Source organism: Plectrocnemia conspersa, unplaced genomic scaffold, assembly GCF_051122295.1.
Source record: "Plectrocnemia conspersa isolate PC_06_02 unplaced genomic scaffold, ASM5112229v1 ptg000010l, whole genome shotgun sequence".
Lineage (NCBI taxonomy): Eukaryota > Metazoa > Arthropoda > Insecta > Trichoptera > Polycentropodidae > Plectrocnemia > Plectrocnemia conspersa.
The window spans coordinates 31,668,496-31,691,478 of NW_028277174.1; the positions used below are offsets into that span (position 1 = coordinate 31,668,496).

At 32.8% G+C, this 22,983-nt stretch overlaps 3 protein-coding genes across 11 annotated transcripts in view; 1 reads left to right on the forward strand and 2 right to left on the reverse strand.

The window, feature by feature from the left end:
* Positions 1-1,007: 1,007 nt before the first annotated feature.
* LOC148231405 (uncharacterized) lies at positions 1,008-4,255 on the reverse strand. The gene is made up of 5 exons (XM_088194493.1): positions 4,208-4,255; positions 3,860-3,911; positions 3,716-3,780; positions 3,579-3,654; positions 1,008-3,106 (listed from the first exon to the last, which is right to left on the reverse strand). Exons 2-5 carry the CDS (start codon positions 3,894-3,896, stop codon positions 1,311-1,313), a joined length of 1,974 nt encoding a protein of 657 aa, XP_088050619.1. The 5' UTR covers positions 3,897-3,911; positions 4,208-4,255; the 3' UTR covers positions 1,008-1,310.
* A 1,976-nt stretch (positions 4,256-6,231) lies between these two features.
* PGS1 (Phosphatidylglycerophosphate synthase 1) lies at positions 6,232-9,396 on the forward strand. 4 transcript variants are annotated; one of them, XM_088195294.1, is made up of 6 exons: positions 6,232-6,346; positions 6,407-7,299; positions 7,838-8,049; positions 8,623-8,693; positions 8,751-8,846; positions 8,912-9,396. In XM_088195294.1, the coding sequence occupies exons 2-6, from the start codon at positions 6,459-6,461 to the stop codon at positions 9,162-9,164; spliced, it is 1,473 nt and encodes a 490-aa protein (XP_088051420.1). In that variant the 5' UTR covers positions 6,232-6,346; positions 6,407-6,458; the 3' UTR covers positions 9,165-9,396. The 4 variants fall into 4 exon arrangements, 3 of the variants coding, with proteins under 3 accessions (XP_088051420.1, XP_088051421.1, XP_088051422.1); XM_088195295.1 differs by having other exon boundaries at positions 6,232-6,294; XR_015811095.1 differs by having other exon boundaries at positions 6,241-6,346; positions 6,407-7,304; positions 8,912-9,214.
* Positions 9,397-11,464: 2,068 nt separating this feature from the next.
* The window catches only part of stet (rhomboid serine protease stem cell tumor), a 180,796-nt gene continuing 169,277 nt past the window's right edge, over positions 11,465-22,983 (reverse strand). For all 6 annotated transcript variants that reach the window (XM_088195298.1, XM_088195299.1, XM_088195300.1 and 3 more), the window contains 3 exons: positions 14,909-15,051; positions 13,391-13,659; positions 11,465-13,310 (listed from right to left, as the gene is read on the reverse strand). In XM_088195298.1, coding sequence (XP_088051424.1) covers positions 13,000-13,310; positions 13,391-13,659; positions 14,909-15,051 — 723 coding nt within the window. In that variant the 3' untranslated portion in view covers positions 11,465-12,999. The remainder of the gene's footprint in view (positions 13,311-13,390; positions 13,660-14,908; positions 15,052-22,983) is intronic.

Consider the following 22,983-nt stretch of genomic DNA (forward strand, 5'->3'; position numbering starts at 1 on the left):
CGGGCTCGCACGACCGGTGCGGGCCTCGCGCACCGTCCGCTCACACACTTAAGTTTTAACATGTAACTAATAATATTCAATAAAAATACTACTGCAGCGACTCAAATTGTGTCTAAATTACTACCCGTCGCTAAATTACTAAACATAAAAAAAATATTTTTTTCAAAAGCTTCGATGGTCTTGCACACAAAATAGCATTGTCATTATCGGATGGTCGCCTACTAAAGAGAGTTGCGCTATCACTAAGGGATGTACTGGAGGCACAACCAAACTATAACGCTATTGGTCCTAAATTAACTTTTCCCATTCGTTGAAGCTTTGTCCAAAGACTCTCACGACACGAACTGACTCACTCACTCAATGAAGACATACAACTCGTTGATCATGAGGAACCAGAGACCAGAGAGACGTTTTCTTATTTACCATCTTTTTTATTTGCAGCACATTCTTTTGGTGGACCTCGATGGAAAGACAACGGCCGGGGGTGCCTCGTTCACCGTTTATCTGCATTTATTTCAATAACAAACATGTAAACTTTTAATACAATAATACTACAGCAGCTCAATATGTGAGTAATTGCCATCCGTCACTATAGCAATAAAAAAATGATAATTTTCAAATACGAAATTAAATGACTTAAAAATAAATTATTTTTCTCGCTAAAAGTCATGAATTCAAGTGATTACTATATAATAAATATAATGATCACAAAATATAGCATTTATAAAACTATGGTTTCTAATTAATAGTGTGTTCATTATGACTAAGACTTGGCGGTACTCTGGTAACACTTACGTGACGGCGGCGGATGACGGCACATTATTTCGGTGGACCTCGACTGGAAGACAGCGGTCGGTGGTGCTTCATCCACCGTTTACTCGCATTTATTTCAATAACTGCACATGTTAACTCTATATATTTTTAATAAAATACTACCGCTGCGGCTCAATCTGTGTGTAACTGCCACTCGTCACCATCTGTCCGCCAAAATATTAATAAAAAAATGGTAATTTTTAAATAATTTATTTTAAAAATACGAAATAAAACGACTTAAAAATATATTATTTTTATAATCATGAATTTAAATGATAAATATTATATATAATAAATATAGCGATGTCAAAAGTTAGCATTTATAAAAAAATAGATATATAGAAATATAAAATATAAGAGATTGAACAAACTGTTTTTTAATAAATGTAAATACAAACGTTCACAAATTTTGATAATCTGACTAAAATTAATTAACAATGATACAATTATCAATTAGTTAGTTCTTTGTCTTATTTATTATCCAACTTCCTGTTCCTCTAAAAGTTTGTTGCAAAATAGTGCACTTTTCTATTATGATCTGTAAAGTACCGTTTCGATTTGAATACCGTGTTACACGTGAAACATGTAAAGTTGGAATTACTATGAACGTTGTTTCTATGCCCCGAAAGGGATTTTTTAGAATTAAATATTTTTCCACATTTATCGCATTCTAAGGAATTATGTTGAGTGTGAACGATACTAATATGTTTTATAAGAAAAAAACTACTTTCGAACGCTCTCCCGCATTTTTCACAGTCAAACGTATACGAATCAGTATGGAGATTCATGTGACGTGAAAGGTTCTGTTTACTTTGAAATACTTTTCCGCACTTGTCGCAGTGGAATTCATTCAATACGTAATGCATCATTTTAATGTGTCTTATGAGGTAAGCTTTACGTCTGAATGTTTTGCCGCACTCGTCACATTCAACGCCATTAGAATAAACGTGAGTCGAATCAGAACTATCTTCAAAATTAGACAAATCAGAATCAAATTTTGTATCGGGCTGCGAAGGGGATTGTTGCAATTGAATCGATTTTTCACATTGAAAATCGATAGACTTGCAATCGACGGTCGTAATATGATGTACAAGGTAACGTTCGCATTTAAATACTTTTCTACAGTTGCGGCATTCGAAGTTTAAAGTACTATGTACAGTGCTTAAATGTACTGAGAGGGTTTTTTTAGATTTATATTTTTTTCCGCACTTATTGCACTTTAAAGAATTTTCGTGGGCGTGAATGTTTTTAACATGTTCTAGAAGAAAATATTTGCTTACGAACGGTCTTCCGCATTTATCACATTTAAAGACGTTGGAAGACTTATAATGTATTTTTTTAATATGGTTTGTTAGATCAGTTTTACATTTGAACGTTTCTTTGCACTTGTCGCATTCGGCGCGAGCTTCTCTTTTTTCTAACTTATAAGAATCGTAATGTACTCTTCTTTTATGGCACGAAAGAGAACTTTCTTTATGATATCGTTTTCCACACATTTCGCATACAAAGTCCTTAGACTTGCAATTGTGTTTATGTCTTCTTAGGTAACGTTTACATTTGAATACCGTTTTACACTCGTCGCATTCAAAGTTTGAAGTATTATGAATATTGTTTTTATGTATCGTAAGCGATTTTTTATTATTGAATATTTTTTCACACTTATCACATTGCAACGAAGTACGATCGGAGTGAACGTTTCTATTATGTTCCAAGAGTAAAAGTTTATTTTCAAAAATATTCCTGCACTTTTTACATTGGAGTACGTCAAAACTGTTGTGAAGATTCATATGAAGTGATAGATTTTGTCTGCTTTGAAAGGCTTTTCCGCACTTGCCGCATATAAATTCGTAAGAATTATAAGAATCGGAATGGATTTTTTTATAATGACGCAACAGCGAATGCTTAATTTTAAATAATTTTCCACACTCGCCGCATTCAAAGTTGTTAGACTTGCAATCGACGGTTGTAATGTGCTGTAGTAGATAACGTTTACAATTAAATATCTTCCCGCAATTGTCACATTCGAAGCTAGAATCGTCGTGGACATTTATATGCTCTAAAAGATAATGTTTACATTTGAATACTTTTTCACACTTGTAACATTGAAATCTATAAGAGTCTGAGTGAAGATTATTATTGTGATTTGAAAGAGTATTTTTGCTTTTGAATGCTTTTTCACACTTGCCGCACTCATAGTCACTAGAACGACTGTGACACGTAGTTTGATCTTCTATCGATCGATCCACAATGTTGCTGCTTGTGTTCAGTATAATATCTTTAATGTCGGGCATTTCTAGAAAAATATTAAATCGATTAATATAATATAATAAGAAACCAAGAACAAAATGAACGAGACTAAAAAATAATAATTGCACTCTTTTATCGCAGTGAAATTTTTTTAACTTATATTTTTGAATTGGCAACTTATTCGCCTGTATGCAAAATGTGATAAAAAGCTGAAGTAATGCTAAACAGGTAAGATTTAATATTATTCTTAACGTTGTAATATTTTAATTGTGACTGATATTAAAATTATAAGCTGATAACTAGAAGGAAGTGAATCTGTTGGAAAGTATAGACAGGAAAGAGATACTATTATTAAAGTAATTAACATAATCATCGCTAAATTAAATAGGCGAATGCAGATACATCTGCAGTGTAGATACATTAGCAAGACAGTCAAATTTATTTTTAATTATACGAGCAAATATATTTTTCAAATAAATTAGTAGATATTAGTTAGAAGTAAAATATATTTTGCTAACCTATTTCCAAATTATCGTCTACTTCCGGAACGCTAATTTCACCACCACTCTCATGCTCTATTTTAAGGTCTTCACACTAAAAAATCATATTTGTGCTTTTAATATATTATATTCTAATCTCATCAGTACTTTATTACCTTAATTACACAATTATTATCACTGAAACTGTGAATTGTCTTATGTATATTTTCCACGTCTGGATCTATAAAATGTATATTGTTCAACAAAATGTACATAAAATATTGTAAACAATAATGAATAATTTAAATATTTCATCTCACTTGTTTCCAACTCGTCATTTACATATTTGTATTCCATATTTACTTTTTCGTGCTTAAAGAAAAATATATTTTAATTTAATTTCTTTATTTTAATATAAGTGAAAATTGGATAAAACTTAATTGACAGCACCTAAATGTCTAAAAATAATTATTTACAGAGCAGTTGAAGATTTTAAAATTTTCAGGTGTATAAAACAGGGGATAAAAAAGAGCAAGATAAATTTATACAATTTCAACTTAAAGAAAAACAAGCAGTTTTATGTCTTTCCTATAAATAAAACTATTGTAATGTTAGATCATTTACAATTAAGGGCATCGATATTACTTTTACCTTTACGATATATTTACCTTTACGTTATTGAAATTGTCAACATTTTCATTTGGATTTCCAATTCCTGGTTCTACAAAATATGCATTATATTAACAATTATAAGTTTATTTATATTAAAATAAAATGTAAAATAAATTAAATACCATTTTTAATTATTTGAGAAAATAGCATTATAAAGTTATTGCATCAATGTAACAATACATATATAGACTGACAACTGTCAGATTGTTTTTGGTCCAAAATTTGTGTTATTCGTCCATGCCGTAAAATTTTATTTATGTAAAAATTGTAGGTATTTAATAAGACTATCTAATTATGTTAGAAATTATTTTAAATACGTCCGACTGTTTTTTATTCACTCAGCTATATTAAACAACTCAAATAGTATATTAAATACTACAATAATATATCAAAAGCTGGCAAATATATAAAAACAGTATAATACATATAAATAAAAATATTAAAACACTATTTACTTTCCGATTCAAAGTTACGATTTTGTTTTTATCTATTCTCTAATAATACTATTAGTCTTGAATATATTGAAAAATAATTCCGACAAATATTGCAAGAAGCAGGTGAATTTTTGTGTGTAAATATGTATAAATGTAATTTAACTAATTCAAATAAAAGGGACATAAGTATAATTTAAAACTCATACCTAAACTTTCTTAAGATTTTACAAAAAGTACAGCAACTCACAGCAATATGTGACACACTCGCATCACGAGTAGGAGACAAAATCATTGAGAAACTCGACATTTTCACACTTTCTTCTGCAATATTTACAATTTCGCGTAGATTATTTGTTACGTCTATCATTATCTTAAATATTCACTGAAAATTACGTTGCGAGTTACCAAAAATAAAGCCGCAAGCTATCGGTAGCTTGTAAGCGACAGGTTGGAGACCGGTGTTCTAAATACCGGGTGATTCAATCCGAGTTTCCTGTGTTAGCAGCACGCTAAATCAGACAGCTGTTAATAATAACGCGTGTTCAAAGTGTCAAATGTTACTTTGCAACAACACATTTACGAAATAGATCGCTTAACCACCGCTTAATGATGATAAAATTTTTAAGTGTTCTACCGAATTGTGTATCGAAATTTATGGGACTATTATAATCAATTTCGTCGTCCTACTGAGCAAACAATTCGCAACGTAGTGAAAAATTTTAAAGAGACTGGAAGTGTTAGAGTTGGGGTAATACCTATGCATCATCGTGGCGCCCGTTCAGGCAAGAATATTGCTGCTGTGGGTGAAAGTGTAGCTGAAGATCTTGAATTGTCGATTCGTCGGTGCTCGTAACTTTTGGGCTTTTACTCCCTTTTATGCATTTTGCAACTGGATAACACGACAATTAAAACCAAGAGACTATGAGAACGAATAAATTACGTAGATTGAGTGTTAGAGTAGCAGGGAGTTGATAATGATTTAAAAAAAAAAATTACTTCTATGATGAGGCACATTTCTACCTCTCTAGGTATGCGGTTTAACTCCGTTGGATTTTTTTAATGATATGCTAAGAGTCGTTTTTACGCCAACAAACCCGAAACGTTGAGCACCTAAACCTTACCTTACACCTTACAGACGAGATTCGTCCGAAATGTACGAAAAAGTCGTGAAAAATTACAATAAAAGAATGAATTGCTGTAAAAGGTTCATTGGCGACCATTTAATTGATATTATTTTTTATAATTAATGATAAAATGATGGTTTCCGTTTTTTCCTTTAACATTCTATTATTCCCAATTTTGCCCATAACATTAATAATCAAGATCAATCCACAAATGGACTAGCGTGGGTCTATTGCCATATAATGGAAGTGGACTTAAAGCGGTTAGCATGACAGTGATAATCTGATTTTAATTATGTTATTTTTCCAGTAATACAACGAATATATAATCAATAAAATTTGTTATTATATTATTTTTTGCTATAATGTTTAATCAATTACATTTAAATAATTTAGTTTAAAAACCTAATTTAAAAAAAAACGGTTGAAATAATTATTTTTGCCATTTTTCTCAAATATTTTCTTACAGTTTTTGTATCTGGCAACACTGAAGTGCAAGTGTCTAATTGACGTTTGAGTAACATTGAGGTTAAAACAAACGCAATTGTTTCTAGCAACGAATGATTTGAGCGCAATAAATGTAGAAAAAGCGAATCATAGTGATTGATTTTACGTATAAATAATCGGTTTTACTTTTCAGATACGAAATGTTTCATAATTGTACATGAAAGTTACGTCATTTTAACGATAAAATGTGGAGAAGGTTCACTAGTACTCTCGCGGATATTCAACAGCCTGCGATCTTTCCGGAAACGATCGCTGCGCATAGATTTCCTTCGGATGGCTTTACGTTCAGAAGACCGGAGTTGGAGCTGTTTAATTCTCTGTTCAGCTTTGCACCGTGCTATCCGGTCAAAGCCGACAAAATTATCATAATAAACGAACCGAAAGAGTTTTATAAAACTCTCATAGAAAAATGCGAATCGGCACAGAAGAGAATCGTCCTATCGAGTTTATATCTAGGAACTGGGCCTTTAGAAAAAAATCTAGTTTCCGCCATAAAGAACAAAATGGACAACGAAAAGACTTTAAAGGTTAACGTCTTATTAGACTTTCAGCGAGGATCTAGGGGAGCTTTCAATTCGAAATCGATGCTATTACCTCTATTAGAAGAGTCGCAGAAATGCCGTTTATCTTTCTATCACACGCCGTACCTTCGAGGTTTTTATAAAAAATGGATTCCTCAACGCTGGAACGAGTTGATCGAGTTGCAGCATATGAAGATTTATCTGGTCGACGATTCGGTTATCGTGAGCGGAGCCAATTTATCCAACGATTACTTCACCAATAGGCAAGATCGTTATATAATGATCCAAGATAAGGCTTTGGCCGATTTTTACGCGGATTTGATAAGTGCGGTGCAGTCGTTTAGTTTTCAGTTAAGGAAAGACGGAAGTGTGTTTATTGAAGAGGGATGTCCGAATCCGCACGCAGATGACAAAACTGCTTTTATCAACCACGCACAACAAAAGATAAAGGAATTATTTTTACAATCTACCAATAAGCAGTGCAGTAAAGGACAAGCCAACATCGGTAAAGTAATGCTATTGATTGATCAACATTCGACATATTTTTTAAAATATACTTCTAATTCTTTTCTTTAAAAAAATTCTTTATAGGTTTAATTTCTTGTCCTTTCGATATGTTTATTTTTGCTAAATGAACAGTATTGTAAGTGCTGTAACTATTTTTAATGGCTTTTGAAACTTTGGTGAGAATTGACAAATTTGACATTTTCATTGACACAAAGAATCGGAAACATTATTAATGAACTACAGGGTATTTTCTTTATAGAGTAAATAATATTTTTTACCATATTTTTTACCTTATAAAACTGACCTTTTAATTTTTGACCAATATCTAATATTAATCTAATTTTTTTATTTGTTTCTTATCTTATTGCAATCAGATCATTTAACACATAAAATAAATGATAAGGGTCCCAAGTGATATCTCTAAAGTACACCTCAGGTGTGATTTATATATTTCTATGAATTAAAGTATTTCTACTTTCTTTAATAAGCTTGTTATTTTATTAGATGTCATTTTTTTCTCTATGGTTTCCTTTTAGATAGCAGTGACACTTGGATAATGCCGTTGGTCCAAGCTGGTAGATTAAATGTGCGACTAGATAGCGAAGTCACATCTCATTTATTACGCACTGCTCCGACTTCAGCACAAATCAGAATAGCTACGGGTTACTTCAATCTTACGCAGGATTATATTGAAGCGCTCATCCAAGATTGCCAGGCGGATTGCACTCTTCTGATGGCTCATCCAAACGTATGTCTTATTTAGATTTTTATATTCTTAACATTACTTTCATGTACATTTTCTACAATAGTATAGCCATGTAGACCTCGGCTTAGGGTACCATGGTAAAAGGCGCATCATGAGCCGCCTAATTTTTAATCAACATTTTTTAAATATTGACGCAAAACAACCAAAGGTACGAACGAATGGAAAAATATAACAATTATCATTATAAACAATTATCTCAGAAGTCAAAAATCCACGTCAAAAGCAATAAAATCATGTCAGCACCGCCGCAGTGGGAACGCTTGTTACTGAGTGTTCCCACTGCAACGACGCCGTTACGATTTTATTGCCTTTGCTGTGAATTTTTGACTTCTGAGAAGTGATAATTGTTTTTGCGCCCTCCTATTGACCAAAATTCGGCTTGAATACACTTTAACAAATACGCTCATATCTGAAGTCCGTAGTAATATTGGCAAGAATAGCTATCATGTTTTTAAAACATAGTGTAATATAGAAATACAGATAAGCTTTTAAAAAAAATGTTGAAATGGTGCAATTAATTGGGTTGATACTATATTGCATTATTGTTATTTTCAGGCTAATGGTTTCAAAGGTGCGAAAGGACCTGCTGGAGGCGTACCTGATGCGTATTCTCTTCTTGCCAAAAAGTATGCTTATTGATTAATATAGTATAATTAATTTTTAATTTAATATAATTTTACTAGGTTTTACGAGTACGTCAAATCATTTAATCAAGAACATCGTTTTAAAATATACGAATACGAAAAAGCCGGTTGGACATATCACGGCAAAGGATTATGGTATTTATATTTATTCACATATCTTCTGATCTTCTTTATTTATATAAATTGATATATTATTTCAGGTATTATCCACCAGGAGAGTGGCTGCCTTCGTTGACGCTAATAGGATCTCCGAATTTTGGCGAACGTTCAGTGAATCGAGACTTAGAGACTCAGATCGCTCTGATCACGAGTAATGACGGTCTTAGAAAGAAGTTACACGAGGAATGTGAAATGTTGCACGATTATGGGAAAGAGCCCGGAAATGAACTTTTTGAACGGAAAATACCAAATTGGGTGAAAATGACGGTCAGGCTATTCAGAAACTTTTTCTAATACTGGACCTAAATTTGTAAATAGTTAAATAAATTATTTGTTAAATGCTAGATTTCAATTGTAATTCTCTAATTTGTTGTACCTGATTCGTGTTTAAAATGTAAATGCAATTAAATTGTTTTAAATTTGCTTTGCACCAACCAGTTTTGCGTAAGTAGTAATCTTATATTATTATACACATACTGTCGCCTTAAACTGAAGAGCTAATATATTACGTTGTATGTTACACTTTTGCGTTTGTTTGATTCTATAGTATCTATATTAATTACAATGATGGTTACATATCTGAAATTATAGTATTTCTATAGCATTTTGAGACAATTTTTTGCTCATTTTTTCGAGCCACTTTATTTACACATCTATAAATATTAATATTCTTGCATACATCTTGAGAACCTACGATTTATTAATCAGGGATGTCATTGGGAGGGGGGGGGGCATCTGCTCCCCCCTTTTAAATTTGTTCAGAAAAATGCATGCAATTGAATGAAACCGAATTATTAAAAATATGACGACTGACTGGCCTACTATTGATCCCTCCCGGAAAAAGTTAAAATGACGTCCCCGATTCTAAACTAGAAATTCTTGGGTTATCCTTCAAAGAAAATCTAAAAAAAACAGTCAAATCTATCCTGAAAATATGTCATTTCAGTGAAATCATTTCGAAATTCATTTTCACCAGTAGATATATATTTTTACCAGTGAAAATATAATTTATCTGGCACGTGCTAGTAAAATTATATGATTTCTACTTTTCCATACATAGTAATAAACATTTACTTATTATTTATTTACATGCGATGTATAAATGTTACAGTGAATGTGTATTTTTCGGTGAAGTTATATTTTCACTAGTGAGGTTCATATACGTTTTCACCAGTAATACATTTCTACTAGCGAAAATATAATTTAATTGATAGGTTCTAGTGAAATTATATGCCGTTTTAAAATGTCTATGAAACACAATTTGACAATATTGCGAAACGTACAGTTGCTGTTCAAACCCAAACCTAACCTAATGAAAATTCTAAAACTAATTATAGTTTTTAAAATTTTTACTAATCCAAATGTTTATTTTAATAAATTACTAAAAAAAATTTTTGTCCGGAATAATCAATGTCCGAATTAATCAGTGTCTGGAAAGTTCCTTTCCCGAAAAATCATCATACTGTATGTTTCAGTTCAGTTATATTTTTACTAGTGAAGTTCAAATACAATTTTCATCAGTAGATATATATTTATACTAGCGAAAATATAATTTAACTGATAGGCGCCAGTGAAATTATATGCTGCTTTAAAATGTTTATGAAACACAATTTGACAGTTGCGAAAGAAACATACATATGCTGTCAAACCCAAACCTAACCTAATGAAAGTTCTAAAACTAATTATAGTTTTAGAACTTTCCAAAATACATAAGTAGAAGAAGTACAGGCAGATGTCGCATTTCGCATATCTCGCTCTACAGTTTGTCTGCACTTCGATATTACACAATATTAAAATTTGGTAGGCATTCTTACGGACTTTTGCTATTGGTTAAAATATATTCAAACCGAATTTTGGTCAATAGGAGGGCGCAAAAACAATTATCACTTCTCGGAAGTTAGAACACAGTGGGAACGCTCAGTAACGAGCGTTCCCACTGCGATTTTATTGCTTTTGACGTTGATTTTTTACTTCTGAGAAGGGATAATTGTTTTTGCGCTCTCCTATTGGGCAAAATTCGGTTTAGACGTGCTTTAGAAGTCGTAATATTGTTATAAAATGTATAGCAGGGACGTCATTTGGGAGGGGGGCAGGTAGAGACATTTGTCTAGAAAAATGTATGTCATCTAATCAATCTCATACATAATCGAAATATTAAAAAAATGACCACTGACTGGCCAACTTTTGCCCCCCCCCCCTAGAAAAATTTGAGATGACATCCTTGCTACTAATAGATATATTTGACTATACTAAAGACTAAGACGGAAGATGCCATGATATCAATTTAAGGACTTGATGAATGAGAAAAGTGTTAAAATTTTTGTAAGGAAACGGAAGTGTAAAATGAATATTAATCTAATATTAGTACGAACACAAAAATTTAGATATGGCGTTAAGGCGACAGTATATTTAGACGTATAATAAGAAAATGGTTCTAGTCTTATTAACATATTTATTAATAACGCTGTATGATGAGTAATTTTACATTATCGGTCTTTTTGGCAGGAATAAAAGTACAAAATTGTCGTACAGTGTAATAGTATTAAATTTAAACATGGTTGTTCTACATTTTTGTAAATAAAACACAAAAGATCGCATAATTAATAATGTTTTATTATGATTTTTTAAATATTTTTTATAAATAATTACTGTTGATTAGACACATAATTACAAAATAAACTAAAATTCATCTCTAAACAGAAGGGTATTTACCAATAAATAACATTAAATATCAAATCAATTTCGCCTATTTTTGTTACATTTCTAGGAGTAGAAAACTACGCCTCTCCCGATCGGATGAGTCGTTACAATATGCAGTGTTTTTTATTTATTTATAATGAATGGTTTATAATAATTAATACATAAAACATTTAATTGATGTCGTTCCTAATTTAAATATTCTTTGGTATATAAATGCATCGGAAACGTTACAAACTGACTATCGGCGTTGTTCGATCAAGCTGTGCAACTTTTAGAAAATCATAATAGCGTTCATATAAGATGTTGAAAATCATTCAGTCTTTGGCTCAACAATGCTTCTAAATTATACTACTACGTTTCACGTTCAAATTCGAGTGAGAAAAAATCGTGCGTTACATTTCGAGTACTCGAGCGAGAGGTAGATTAAAAATACAAACAGAAATTGAATTATTCGAACGAGTCGTGATTTCAATCACTCGACAAAAACAAACAAATTAGAAAAAAATTGTTATAATAAATAATTGCTCGTAAGTTGATTTTAAATATTCATTGCATTCACCGTATAAATTACAAATTGCTCTTATTATGTTAATATAATTGAGACTATGTTTCTTTGTTATTTTAATTACAATATATACATACATTTTTTTATAACAATATTTATAAAAAATTATGCTAGCTCACTCGTTTATTTTGTATATATGTACAATGGAAATCTGTCAGTTTCGACGACTACAAAGTATTTTGTATGAATTATGAAAGAAAGTAGCGTGCAGTTTTTAACACGTAAATTGTACGTGATCGATCGTCTAATCGTTCGTTATGTCGAAAGAACAGGGAGGTTTTAATCTTACATACGTAAACAAATTTATAATATTATACAAAATAAATACATTTCTTATAGTTAATATGTATTTATACACATTCATAGTGATCGATGAAAACGATTAAAAAAAATAAAGTATATTCACATTGAGAGGTTTTAAATAAACATGCGTGGGAAATTGCGTTAATTTCAAGTACATTTACTCTCTCGGAATGTAAAATTAGTTTTTTTTGCATTTACAAAACGGTTTACAGTCTTTTTTTACTAACGCACCCTTTATGGAATATAAATAGTAGATAAAGGGCGTCAGTTATTATTTAATTTTGGCAAAAGCCTTCTGACTTGGATTGAACATTTAAACTACTTACAAATTATAGACATACGTACATGAGGAACTTTAGTGCATCTTACAAATTAAAGAATATAAATAAACAAAATGTTTTGTATATGTACAAAAATAATTAAAAAATGACTAACAAAATATTAGACAAAAATTATCTATACACATTATTACATAATATAAATAAATTCATTGTTCACAAAACAATATTCAGCAATATATCACAAATGATGAAAGTGGATAAAAGTGTACACTTCGGATCATCAGAAACTGTACACTTTGAGCGCCTGGGCTTCTCGCAGAGCCTCGTCGGGAGGTTGGACTATGGGCACGGGCGCATCGTTGGTCATGATGTTGAACAGTATGGCGAACAGGGTGCAGGCGGCGTACACCCCCAACGCCGCCCACCACAGCAGCCTCTCCAACAGCCTTTGTTCGAAATTTTTTAGCACTAAAAGTCCTATCGTCAAGCCCGCGAGGGCGCCCATCAGATGGGCCACGTACGACACCGGAGGGCCGGTACAGCCTTCGGCCGCGTACCTCGAGTATATCGCGAAGCCTACGTCGCAGGAAGCTGGAAATAAAAAAATAAAATCCTCATACATTTTTTGTTAGTATATATTATTTAGTAGTTATTGCAATAATAGTACTCACCGAATACAAACACAGCCAGCAATCTGACGGCACCCCATTGCATGGTGTGATAATTTAATAGAACGTTGCTAAGATGAGCCGCCAATAAGGCGTACACTCCACCCGAAGCGCCAGCCAAGCAAACGGTCGGATCGCACACGCTGGTTCCTAAAGATCCAGCCGCCACTCCAGCTAGATAAACGGCGGCCGCCCTGGCGCCCCCGTGGACCATCTCCAACGGCAGGCCTACTACGGTTTGGACGAACAGGTTGAAGCCCAGGTGTAGCCATCTGAAAATAAAATAATAAATTATTTTCAAATCTAATTATTAAAAGCTGTCAAATTTAAAATGGCCGCCAGAACGACAGTGTCGCCACATTTCGATTGCGGCTCATTACGAAAGCACTCTTTGAACAAATCGCCGAGGAAGCGCTCGGAATGCAATGGCTTCTCATCAAAAAACAGAGACGAGAAAACAAAGCGGCGGATGTGTATGTGTGACAGCGATGAAATCACACGCCATATTTTAAAAAATATTACAATAATTGAAATGCGGTACGGGACAATTCGGAACACCAGCAAGTGATAAATTAAATAAAATACAAATTTTAATTTATCGGGAAGGGCAGACTATGTAACGAGAAAAGTAACGTTTAATTTTAGAATTGTCGCGTGCGCCTCATAAAAATACAGGATCAAGACGGACACGTTGAAATAAAAAAATGCATTTCCTTGTCAAAAGAGTCTATTTCTGACGCGCTGGCGCTGGGGTGCGAATGCAAATAAAAGAAGAGAAATTAAGTCATTTACACGTGCCGGTTGGGTGGGGTTTGAGAAACTGTGAATTACGACCATTACTTTAGATGTGTAGAAGCAAACGCAACATTCTTATAATTTTAGGTAAATAAATTTTCAAGTAATAAAAATTTCTTAGAAGAAATACATTACAATAAAAAGTTATTTTTAGGTATAGCTTGTTAGGGCCAACTTGCTGGCATTACCAATATTTGACAGGTGATGATTTATGAATGAATTAAAAAAGAAAGAAGCAGAGAATTTTCAACTTAATATAACAACAACCAGCAAAAATTGTTATTAATTGAAAATATTGAGTTTTAAGGCCTAAATGTTGGCCATTAGCGAAATTTGACAAATGATTATTTATGAATAATAATTGATTATTGCAACCCTTTTCACCCCGCAACATATTAATAATTTTGAGAAACTTTCATACTACTTTACGATATTGAAAATAGAAAATGACATTAATGATGATTATTTATTTTATATAAAATATCTCTTTAAGAAACATATTATATTTTTTGATATAAGATTTTAGAACCAAAATAGTGGGGAAATATGAAGCTTACAACTAATCGCTCCTTCATTTGAATAATTTATGTTATTGAATATGTTGATCATTTTTAATATCTCTGATACTGATATTTATGTACATACATATAATCAAGGAAGAGGAACTCTTTATAAACACAAAACATTCGATAAAAATGGTATATAAATTGAAAGCTTTGAACTTACCCTGCATGTAGGAACATGTACGTGAAGAACCTCCACACTTCTTCCTTTTTATCGGGTCGATATATAAAAATTGAGTCGATGGGCACAGGGCCGGCTATCGCCGCGTGGCCCGTCGTTATCGCATAATAGGTGAAGAAACCAAGCTGTTGACAAACAAAAGAAAAACAATTAATAAACAGTGTTGCGAGCGGCGAAGACGTGAAATAATGCAACCCACCGCACCGCGTTGTACGTTTATGTGGCTGCTTTAGATGCATTAACGATTTAACGTAGAGCGCACGCGATGGAAAAACGGCATGGAATGATATAAAATGCACACGTTGTATTTAAATAAATTGGTTTTATATATTTGATAAGATTAGAGTTCATTCCTTCATCGCCGTATAATCATCGATGGTATGAATTCTCTCAACAATATATAAGTATATTAAATTGGTAGGTGTGCTATTATATATTTGGATCTTTCTCGTTGATTTTAAATATTTACAAATGTCGTACTAATCTTGGTACAAGCAGGGCCGGCCCTAGCATATTTAGCGCCCTAGGCAAAAACTAATATGCTCCCCCTTCACAATATGTGGGGGGAGCAATTTGCCTACACAATATATTTAAAACATCAGAGCTGTTATACATTCAATATCATATACTATTACTACTTTACCGTGTATTATCTTCCGTAAATAATTTAAAAATTCATAGTCAATCAAAATACATAACTACATAATAAATATTGCACGTTTATGTTATAATTATTCAATAAATGTACGCATAAAAGATTTAAAAAAACAGTAGATCAACGCTGAAAAACAGCGGAGAAAACAACTGTATGGTATCACAGAACAAAGAATATAAAAGTAGCTAACCAAAGTGAGCGACGAGGTGCAGAGAGTAAAATGTATGGTTACCATGGGATTATCATCGAGTCGTCTTACTATAAGGGAGCTATAAAATATTTTTTAACCCTTTGCTATGCTAACATTAAAAATATACCATTAAATTTTAGTGCAATCCCTTTTGAATGAATGTAAAATTATTATCTATATATAATATATATATATATATTTAAAAACGTTATCAGAATATATTTTTCAGTTTTAGACATTATTCAAAGGGGCGTTTTTTGAACCCCAGTGCAATTGATATGTTGTCGAAAATAATTTATAAATAAGTTCAATATAAAAAGTATGTGTGTTATAGCATTTGTAAGCTTAAATATATAAAGGTTATTTTTAAATATCATGTGCGCCTGGTTGCATGTATGCTTAACAAGAAATTTTAGATTTTTTAGCAACATTGTTTCACAATTATATTTTGATTTTTGGCGCTCATTTAGAGCTAACGCCCAATGCGTTAACCTGTACAGCCTGCACTTCGGGCCGGCTCTGGACACAAGCTAATCATTTGTGGTGTAGTGCCTTTTCACGATATTGTGTGCAGTACTGCGTATGACGATGCTTCGCTTATTGAATTTCCGTGCTCGCATTTTTCGAAGATTATTATTGAAAATAAAGTTGGCTATCGCTGCTTTATATGTTGACGTTTCAAACTACATCTCAGGATGTGTTTTGGCTATTTAACGATTACTAAGATAAATGTGAAATATTTGAACCGGAACACTCCGAAGAGTTTTCCCATGCGATTTACGACGGTTGATTCGAAATCGAAAGAAACAACCAGAGGCTAATTAATTATGTAGCAGAATGCGCTTATCAATTCTGATGAGCTATTTAGATAAGCTAACGTTCGCGTGCAGCGCATCGCAGGATCTAGCAGGATATACTAGCATTGTTGTGGTGATATTAAAAATAAAATGAAACTATCGATCGCTATGGAAAAAGCGTAGAAAAATATTTGAAATGTTACAAAATTTTTTTTTGGTACATCATGCATCGATAACGTTACCGCTCAGAATTATGTTCCGGTTCCTGTTGTTAAGGGCCTTAAAAGACAGTGATTGATGCCCAAACTACACGGGGAAATCGCTTAATTTTCCATAGCGATGAAATTTTCCTTATAGCGGCATATATGGACGATTTTACAAATTTCATAAGAGAAGATGTAGATTTAGATTGATTTTATTTTACAGTAAAAATCACGAGAAATCAGAAATATTATTCACAATCCATCGCGTCGTTTGACGAATCGAAGGTGGCGGGGGTTAAGGGGTTAACGAACCGGCATGAATTTTTAATCCGACTGCTATAAGCCTTCCGAAAAGGGCTCGCGTGTCTCACCCCCCTATGGTGAAAATATACTAAAAAAATGCACTTTATCCAGGGGAAAATTGCGTGTGTATATTTTACGACATTTATTTTATGGCACATGCATCGTTTTCAAGGCGCTCGATAATTTTATTACATCTTGACAGTATGTATAAATGCACATTACATAATGTGTTATTGCAAGTTTATTTATGTGCTCTGGAAAAACTGCCGCACAGTGCGCCAAAGTTAACCCTTAACGGGGCGTGTTAATTGAGCGTGACGCTTTTCTACAACTTTTCATTACGTTACGTAATTAAACGCGAAGGAAACTTAAAAAATCGCGTGTAATTCGACCGAAAGCAAATTAATATTATTGCAAACAAAAAAAGCTACGTTTCGATCGAATAAAGATATCTTCCTAAATCAATACACTTTACGACCGTTGGGAATTATTTCTGACATAAAGTGGTACCCAAAATTTTTCAGTCACGCGTATAAACGACCGCCGCATAAAGATAGCTATCGGATAAAAAATTAAGCGATATAATTCGCTACGTCGATAATTATTGAATTTTTCCAGAATTTAATTGAGATATCATTTACGAATAATAATCTCTTTGTAATTAAATTCAGAAATACATTTGATAATATCCTTTGCATTTTCTTAATTTTGTACAAGTATTTTTCCTGTTTTATCATAAGTACGAAATACGCCCCCGTATTCACCCCTTAAACGGAGTTCCTTGCATGCCGTTCGCCATTTTGATTTTTTGTATTATTTTTTTTTATTATTATTGGAAACCGAACGCTGTATAACACGCGCATACATAAATGTTAATAAGCGTCGTACATAAATTCGAGTCGGACGGTGCCATTATATTAGTATTATATAATATTTTTCGGGGGTAAGTTTTGGAGATGACGAAAAAAACATGCGCCACGAAAGCAGCGTTATCGTACGAAAATTATCAATACATAGCCCTTCAATACGTTCGCGCGTGTAATATTTACGTCGTTGGCTGGAAAGATGGAATACTCGCACGCCACGATTCGCCAATGGCCAATGGCCGGCGGGCAGGTGGGTCTGGGCCAAATTTTTGGCCCAAGCGATGCAACGCGCGTACATGTCATGTCGTAGGGCAATTGTTACGCATAATTAAAAATGCATTATTAGAGGGGGCATATTTGTAAAATGCGAAATTAGCGAAAGAAAAAAATAATAAACACGGAGCGAATTTTTCATTAGTATGATTAGTGGATTCGCGCATGCCGTTTTCGGTCACGAATAGGGAGACGTGTGAGGAATTAATAATTGGCGTATTGTGGCCAAAAGTAGAAATCTGATCAGTGTTTCTAACTAATATTGCGATAAATATAAATTAGTATATATTTTTGCAAATTTATAGCAAAAATAAGAAAGCAGAAATTGTAGATTGGATATTTTAATAGGGAAATTGATTCGGTTGTCGGTAGAGTTGCCATGTGTCGTTTATAAACATTTATTTAGCGCCTTAAGGGTTAATATTCATAATATTTAGATAGCTCTCGAACATCTCATATCAGTGCCACTTAACTAGGTGGGATCTTTGCTTCATATCAGTCAGTGTTTATGTATTTTTATTTCAAAAGGGTACAAAACATGATTTTTAATTTACAACCCACACGTAGTATAACATCCGCAAATCCACCCCTGATCGATTGCAATTTTCCGTTCCGTCGCGCTGCCCAATTTGGAACATTTGTATCGCATTAAGCCAATCCAGTGTTCCTCAATAAAAATACAAAATTTTTGTCTTTAAAGCTAAAAATGAAATATAAAAAAATCTCCCTAAATAATCAACGCCTGATATAATTTTACCAAACCAAAAATAGTTTTATATTTATAAATTATTATTATTATTGTGTTGTTTTCGTCACTTAGTCTCTAAGTCCTCTCCGAAGAGCGGGTTGAACTTTTTGATTTTTAACTTAAACTTAAGTATTTGTCTTGTTATATATTTTCATCACTCTTCCATAATTGTAATTATATTGCTGCACGCACTGATTGAACATCGCCCTAACACGACAATAAATGGGGTGATTTAATTTAATCAATCGCCGCAAATGTATTAGCGCCGTTTGTCAATTGTCGTCCAGAGGGTAGAAATTAGGGACTATCTTTCAGGAAATCAGGCGCCACTCGGCCATATGTAACTAGAGAATCTAGACGTGTTTAAACTTTGGTGAAATGTTGGCGAGCTTAGTCATCCAGATTGAGCCCTCCATCAAGCCTCTTGTCGGTCGTAAATTTTGCCCCTTTTCCATCACCCTCTCGCAATATTCACCCACATGGCTACCGTGCGATTCCATATCCACCCCTAAGTCTATATATGTAGTGCATAAACAACCTGAATGCCAATTCTTACGAGCCACTTTCGATATTGCATCCGAATCCGGGATTCAAAGTTAAAATATTTCCATCTCGATGCGAGCTTTAAGAAGAAAATGGATATCCTAAGGCATATCTAAATTATAGTCTCAGGAAAAATAACAATATTACTGTCGCAAAGTATCGTTGCAAAACTTTTTTGCTTTCTATGTTATAAGTATAATTTATTGGTATGAGAATTAAAATTTATAATTAAATAACATTTACCTAGTAAATCGGAGAAATGTAAAATGTCATTGAAAGTATTATCTAAAAAACAGACATGTGTAAAGACTCAATATTTACACTTTCACGTTCCTTATTTATTTAACGAGTAGCACGTGCTCTGCACGAAATCTGTGTTTTATCAAAAGCATTAAACTACTTTTTCTTTGAAGTTAGTTGTAAAAAAGAGTAAAATTTCACTATCCACAAAACAAAGTAACAGGATCTGACCTGGTTATTTCCATAAGGTTTCCTCTTTCTTCCTGTCATTGAATATCGGTATATAAATTTTAGGGCTGAGCACTTCGTGATATTGAATATGAGAAACCGTATAAATCGCAAAAAATATATGTATGATAATAATTAAATAAAAACTTCAGGTAAAAATAGAAGCTATTATTTTTTTGTTAAGATTTGGGAGTAAGATGATATCTCTCTGGGGCACGTGTTAATATATGGCGTTTTTTATGTCAGAAAAGACTTGGGGGACGATATAATAAGAGAAGTATGTTTGGTAATTTTAAATATATTGCTCTAGACTGCCGTTTGAAAGAAAAACAATGTAAAAAGTTTCAGTTTTTACTATGCACCTGGGAATATGACTCGCTCGTTTAACCCTTAAAGTGCCACATATAGAAAAATAAATATATAATACGTTATATATCTAAAACATTTTTTTAATAAATATGCTCCTTAAAATATTCATGAAATATTTTTTTACTTTGTTGGTTAAGGTTTGATTAAATTTTGATTCATTATTAAGTTTGAGCCACTTAAAAACTTTTTATCTCTAACGATAAATTTTTGCAAAGTAGTATAAACAAACTTAAGAAATTTAAGAGCTCTTTATATGCATGTCTTTATAAGTAGCAGAACGATAGCGAGTATGAAAGTCATATGACGAAAAGATTATTATTGTAGAATGAAACTTTAGCATTTTTATTTAGTTTTTTTTTCCACTTTATTATATAAGTATAATTATTTTCGATAATTACGGATGATTAGTACCACTGCCTGTAATATGTATGTTCATGAAGTTATGCTATCACGCGGAAACGCGTGAACGGACCGTAACGCTTTATGAAAAAGTTGTTTTTTCAATTATTAAAAAAATATATTTTGCCCCAATTTTAATAGGTTGGGCTAAGATTTTTATAACCTAATAATTTCAAAATGTTTCTAAAAAATTGCCAGCCTTATTCAGCGCATAGTTTGTGCTAGACAACCAAGTCTTGACAACGCATTTTCTTTAGGGCTCCTTTGGTAATGTTCGTGATTTTAAAAATGCTATTTTTTTCCACTTTACTACATAATTATAATTTTTTCCGATCATAACAGATGATTTTGGAACAGCTTAACTCCGTTGTAACGCACTGGGCTAACGCCTGTCATGTTTCAAGAACAAAAATTGAATATAATTAAACATGAATATTGTGTATGAAAATGCGCTAAATCAAAGTTCATTTTTTAATCATTTGAAAAAAATGGTTTTGGCCAATTTTAAAAGGTTGGGCTAAGATTTTTATAACCTAACCTAAATGAAATTATGTTATTTTCATCAAAAATAAATTAAAAATGTTTCTAAGAAATTTTCTACCATATTTGGCGCATAGTTAATGTTTGACAGGCGCTGTAACGTATTGGGTTAACGTCAATTATGGTACAACAAAATATTTATAAAACATATACGATATGCAATTTTTAAAAATGTTCATTTTTTTCACTTAGTACCATTGTCTTTAATGGGAATGTCAATTTTCAGCCATATTGGACGCATAGATTGTGTTTGACAGCCAAGTATTGACGACGCATTTTGTCCATATGGCTCTTTTGGAAACGTTTGCACTATTTATAAACTCTTCGTTTGGTCATAACAACCTCGCCAAAAGCCTTCTCAAACATTTGCGTCACTTAACTACACTTTAATCCATTTTAACATAAAATTTAATGCAAATTCTTTGGAACAACGAATTCTATATATAATTTCTATACAGATTCTATATATAATTTCGTTGAGAGGGTCTACGGTACAAGGCCCAAAGCCAAGGCTTCGCTCTTAAATAGTCTTTTATATGCAAATATTGCTATATTAAATTGTAGATTTGTACCTAGCTAACCTCAATATGACATTAACAAAATTTTATTAAAATTTTCAGCATCTCTAACGAGTCATTTCAGGCTACTTTTAAGTGCGCCACTTAGTATATTGAAACAATACATTAAAAATATTTTAAGTGGTTATATTATTGCGATGGAAAATGTATGGCGATTAAGGGTTAAAGCGAGACGTTTTGTTTCACAATCGCGGAACGAATCTAGGAAGAGCTCTCCCCATCGCGATGAGTATCTTTTTCCTAATAGGCGTACACATTTAGACGTCGCAATTATGCTTTGCTCGCAATTTGTCTCCGTTCATATGCACCCAGACATCTGCTTCCGGATGCAGATTATATTTGGATTGCGGGGAATTGAAATGTGTCGTCCCTCAGCGCCAAAATCGCAAGGCGCACGTGTTCCATTTTTTCGACAAAAATCTCACCAGCAGATTCCTAGTTATTTTGACGCTTTGTCGCGTGTGCGGCGGATGCGCCCAGTTAAACATAACTTTGTCCTAATGAAGCGCACTTTGTATCCGGTCGTTTCACGGTGATTTACAAGCGGCCGGCCATTGTCTTGTTGGTTTTGTTTTTCGGATTCGAATTCATGACCATGTTCTCGAGATTACGATCAAAGACAAACGGGGACGGATTTGTCAAATGTTCCTTCGAGCGGCGGCTGACACTTGCACGCGTCAAAAACTGACAATTTCCTGTGAAAATGTATCCTAGCATTGATGATTAAATCACGAGCTGACATGATAGGGATGAAAATAAGTAATTCGTATTCACATTCATTAAAGAGAGCATATAAAGAATATATCAAATTAATTAAAATGAGTTTGAGGGTTGAATGCAGCAAAATATATGATCAACAGCCACATCGTGTCATATGCCTTTTCAATATATAGTAAGTGCACGCTGCTGTTTTTGATAAATTATTTATTATTTAATTCCAGAATATTTTATTTTATTTTCATAATAAATGGATACCGAAATATCGGTATTAAATGATTAAAAATACCGGTATTCTACAAAGAATATAAATATTTTACGAGCGAATATATAATATATTATAAGAAAAGATTTTTGACTCATAATCGATAAAAGCCTATGCAAAGTGGCGTACCTAGGGTTTGTGCC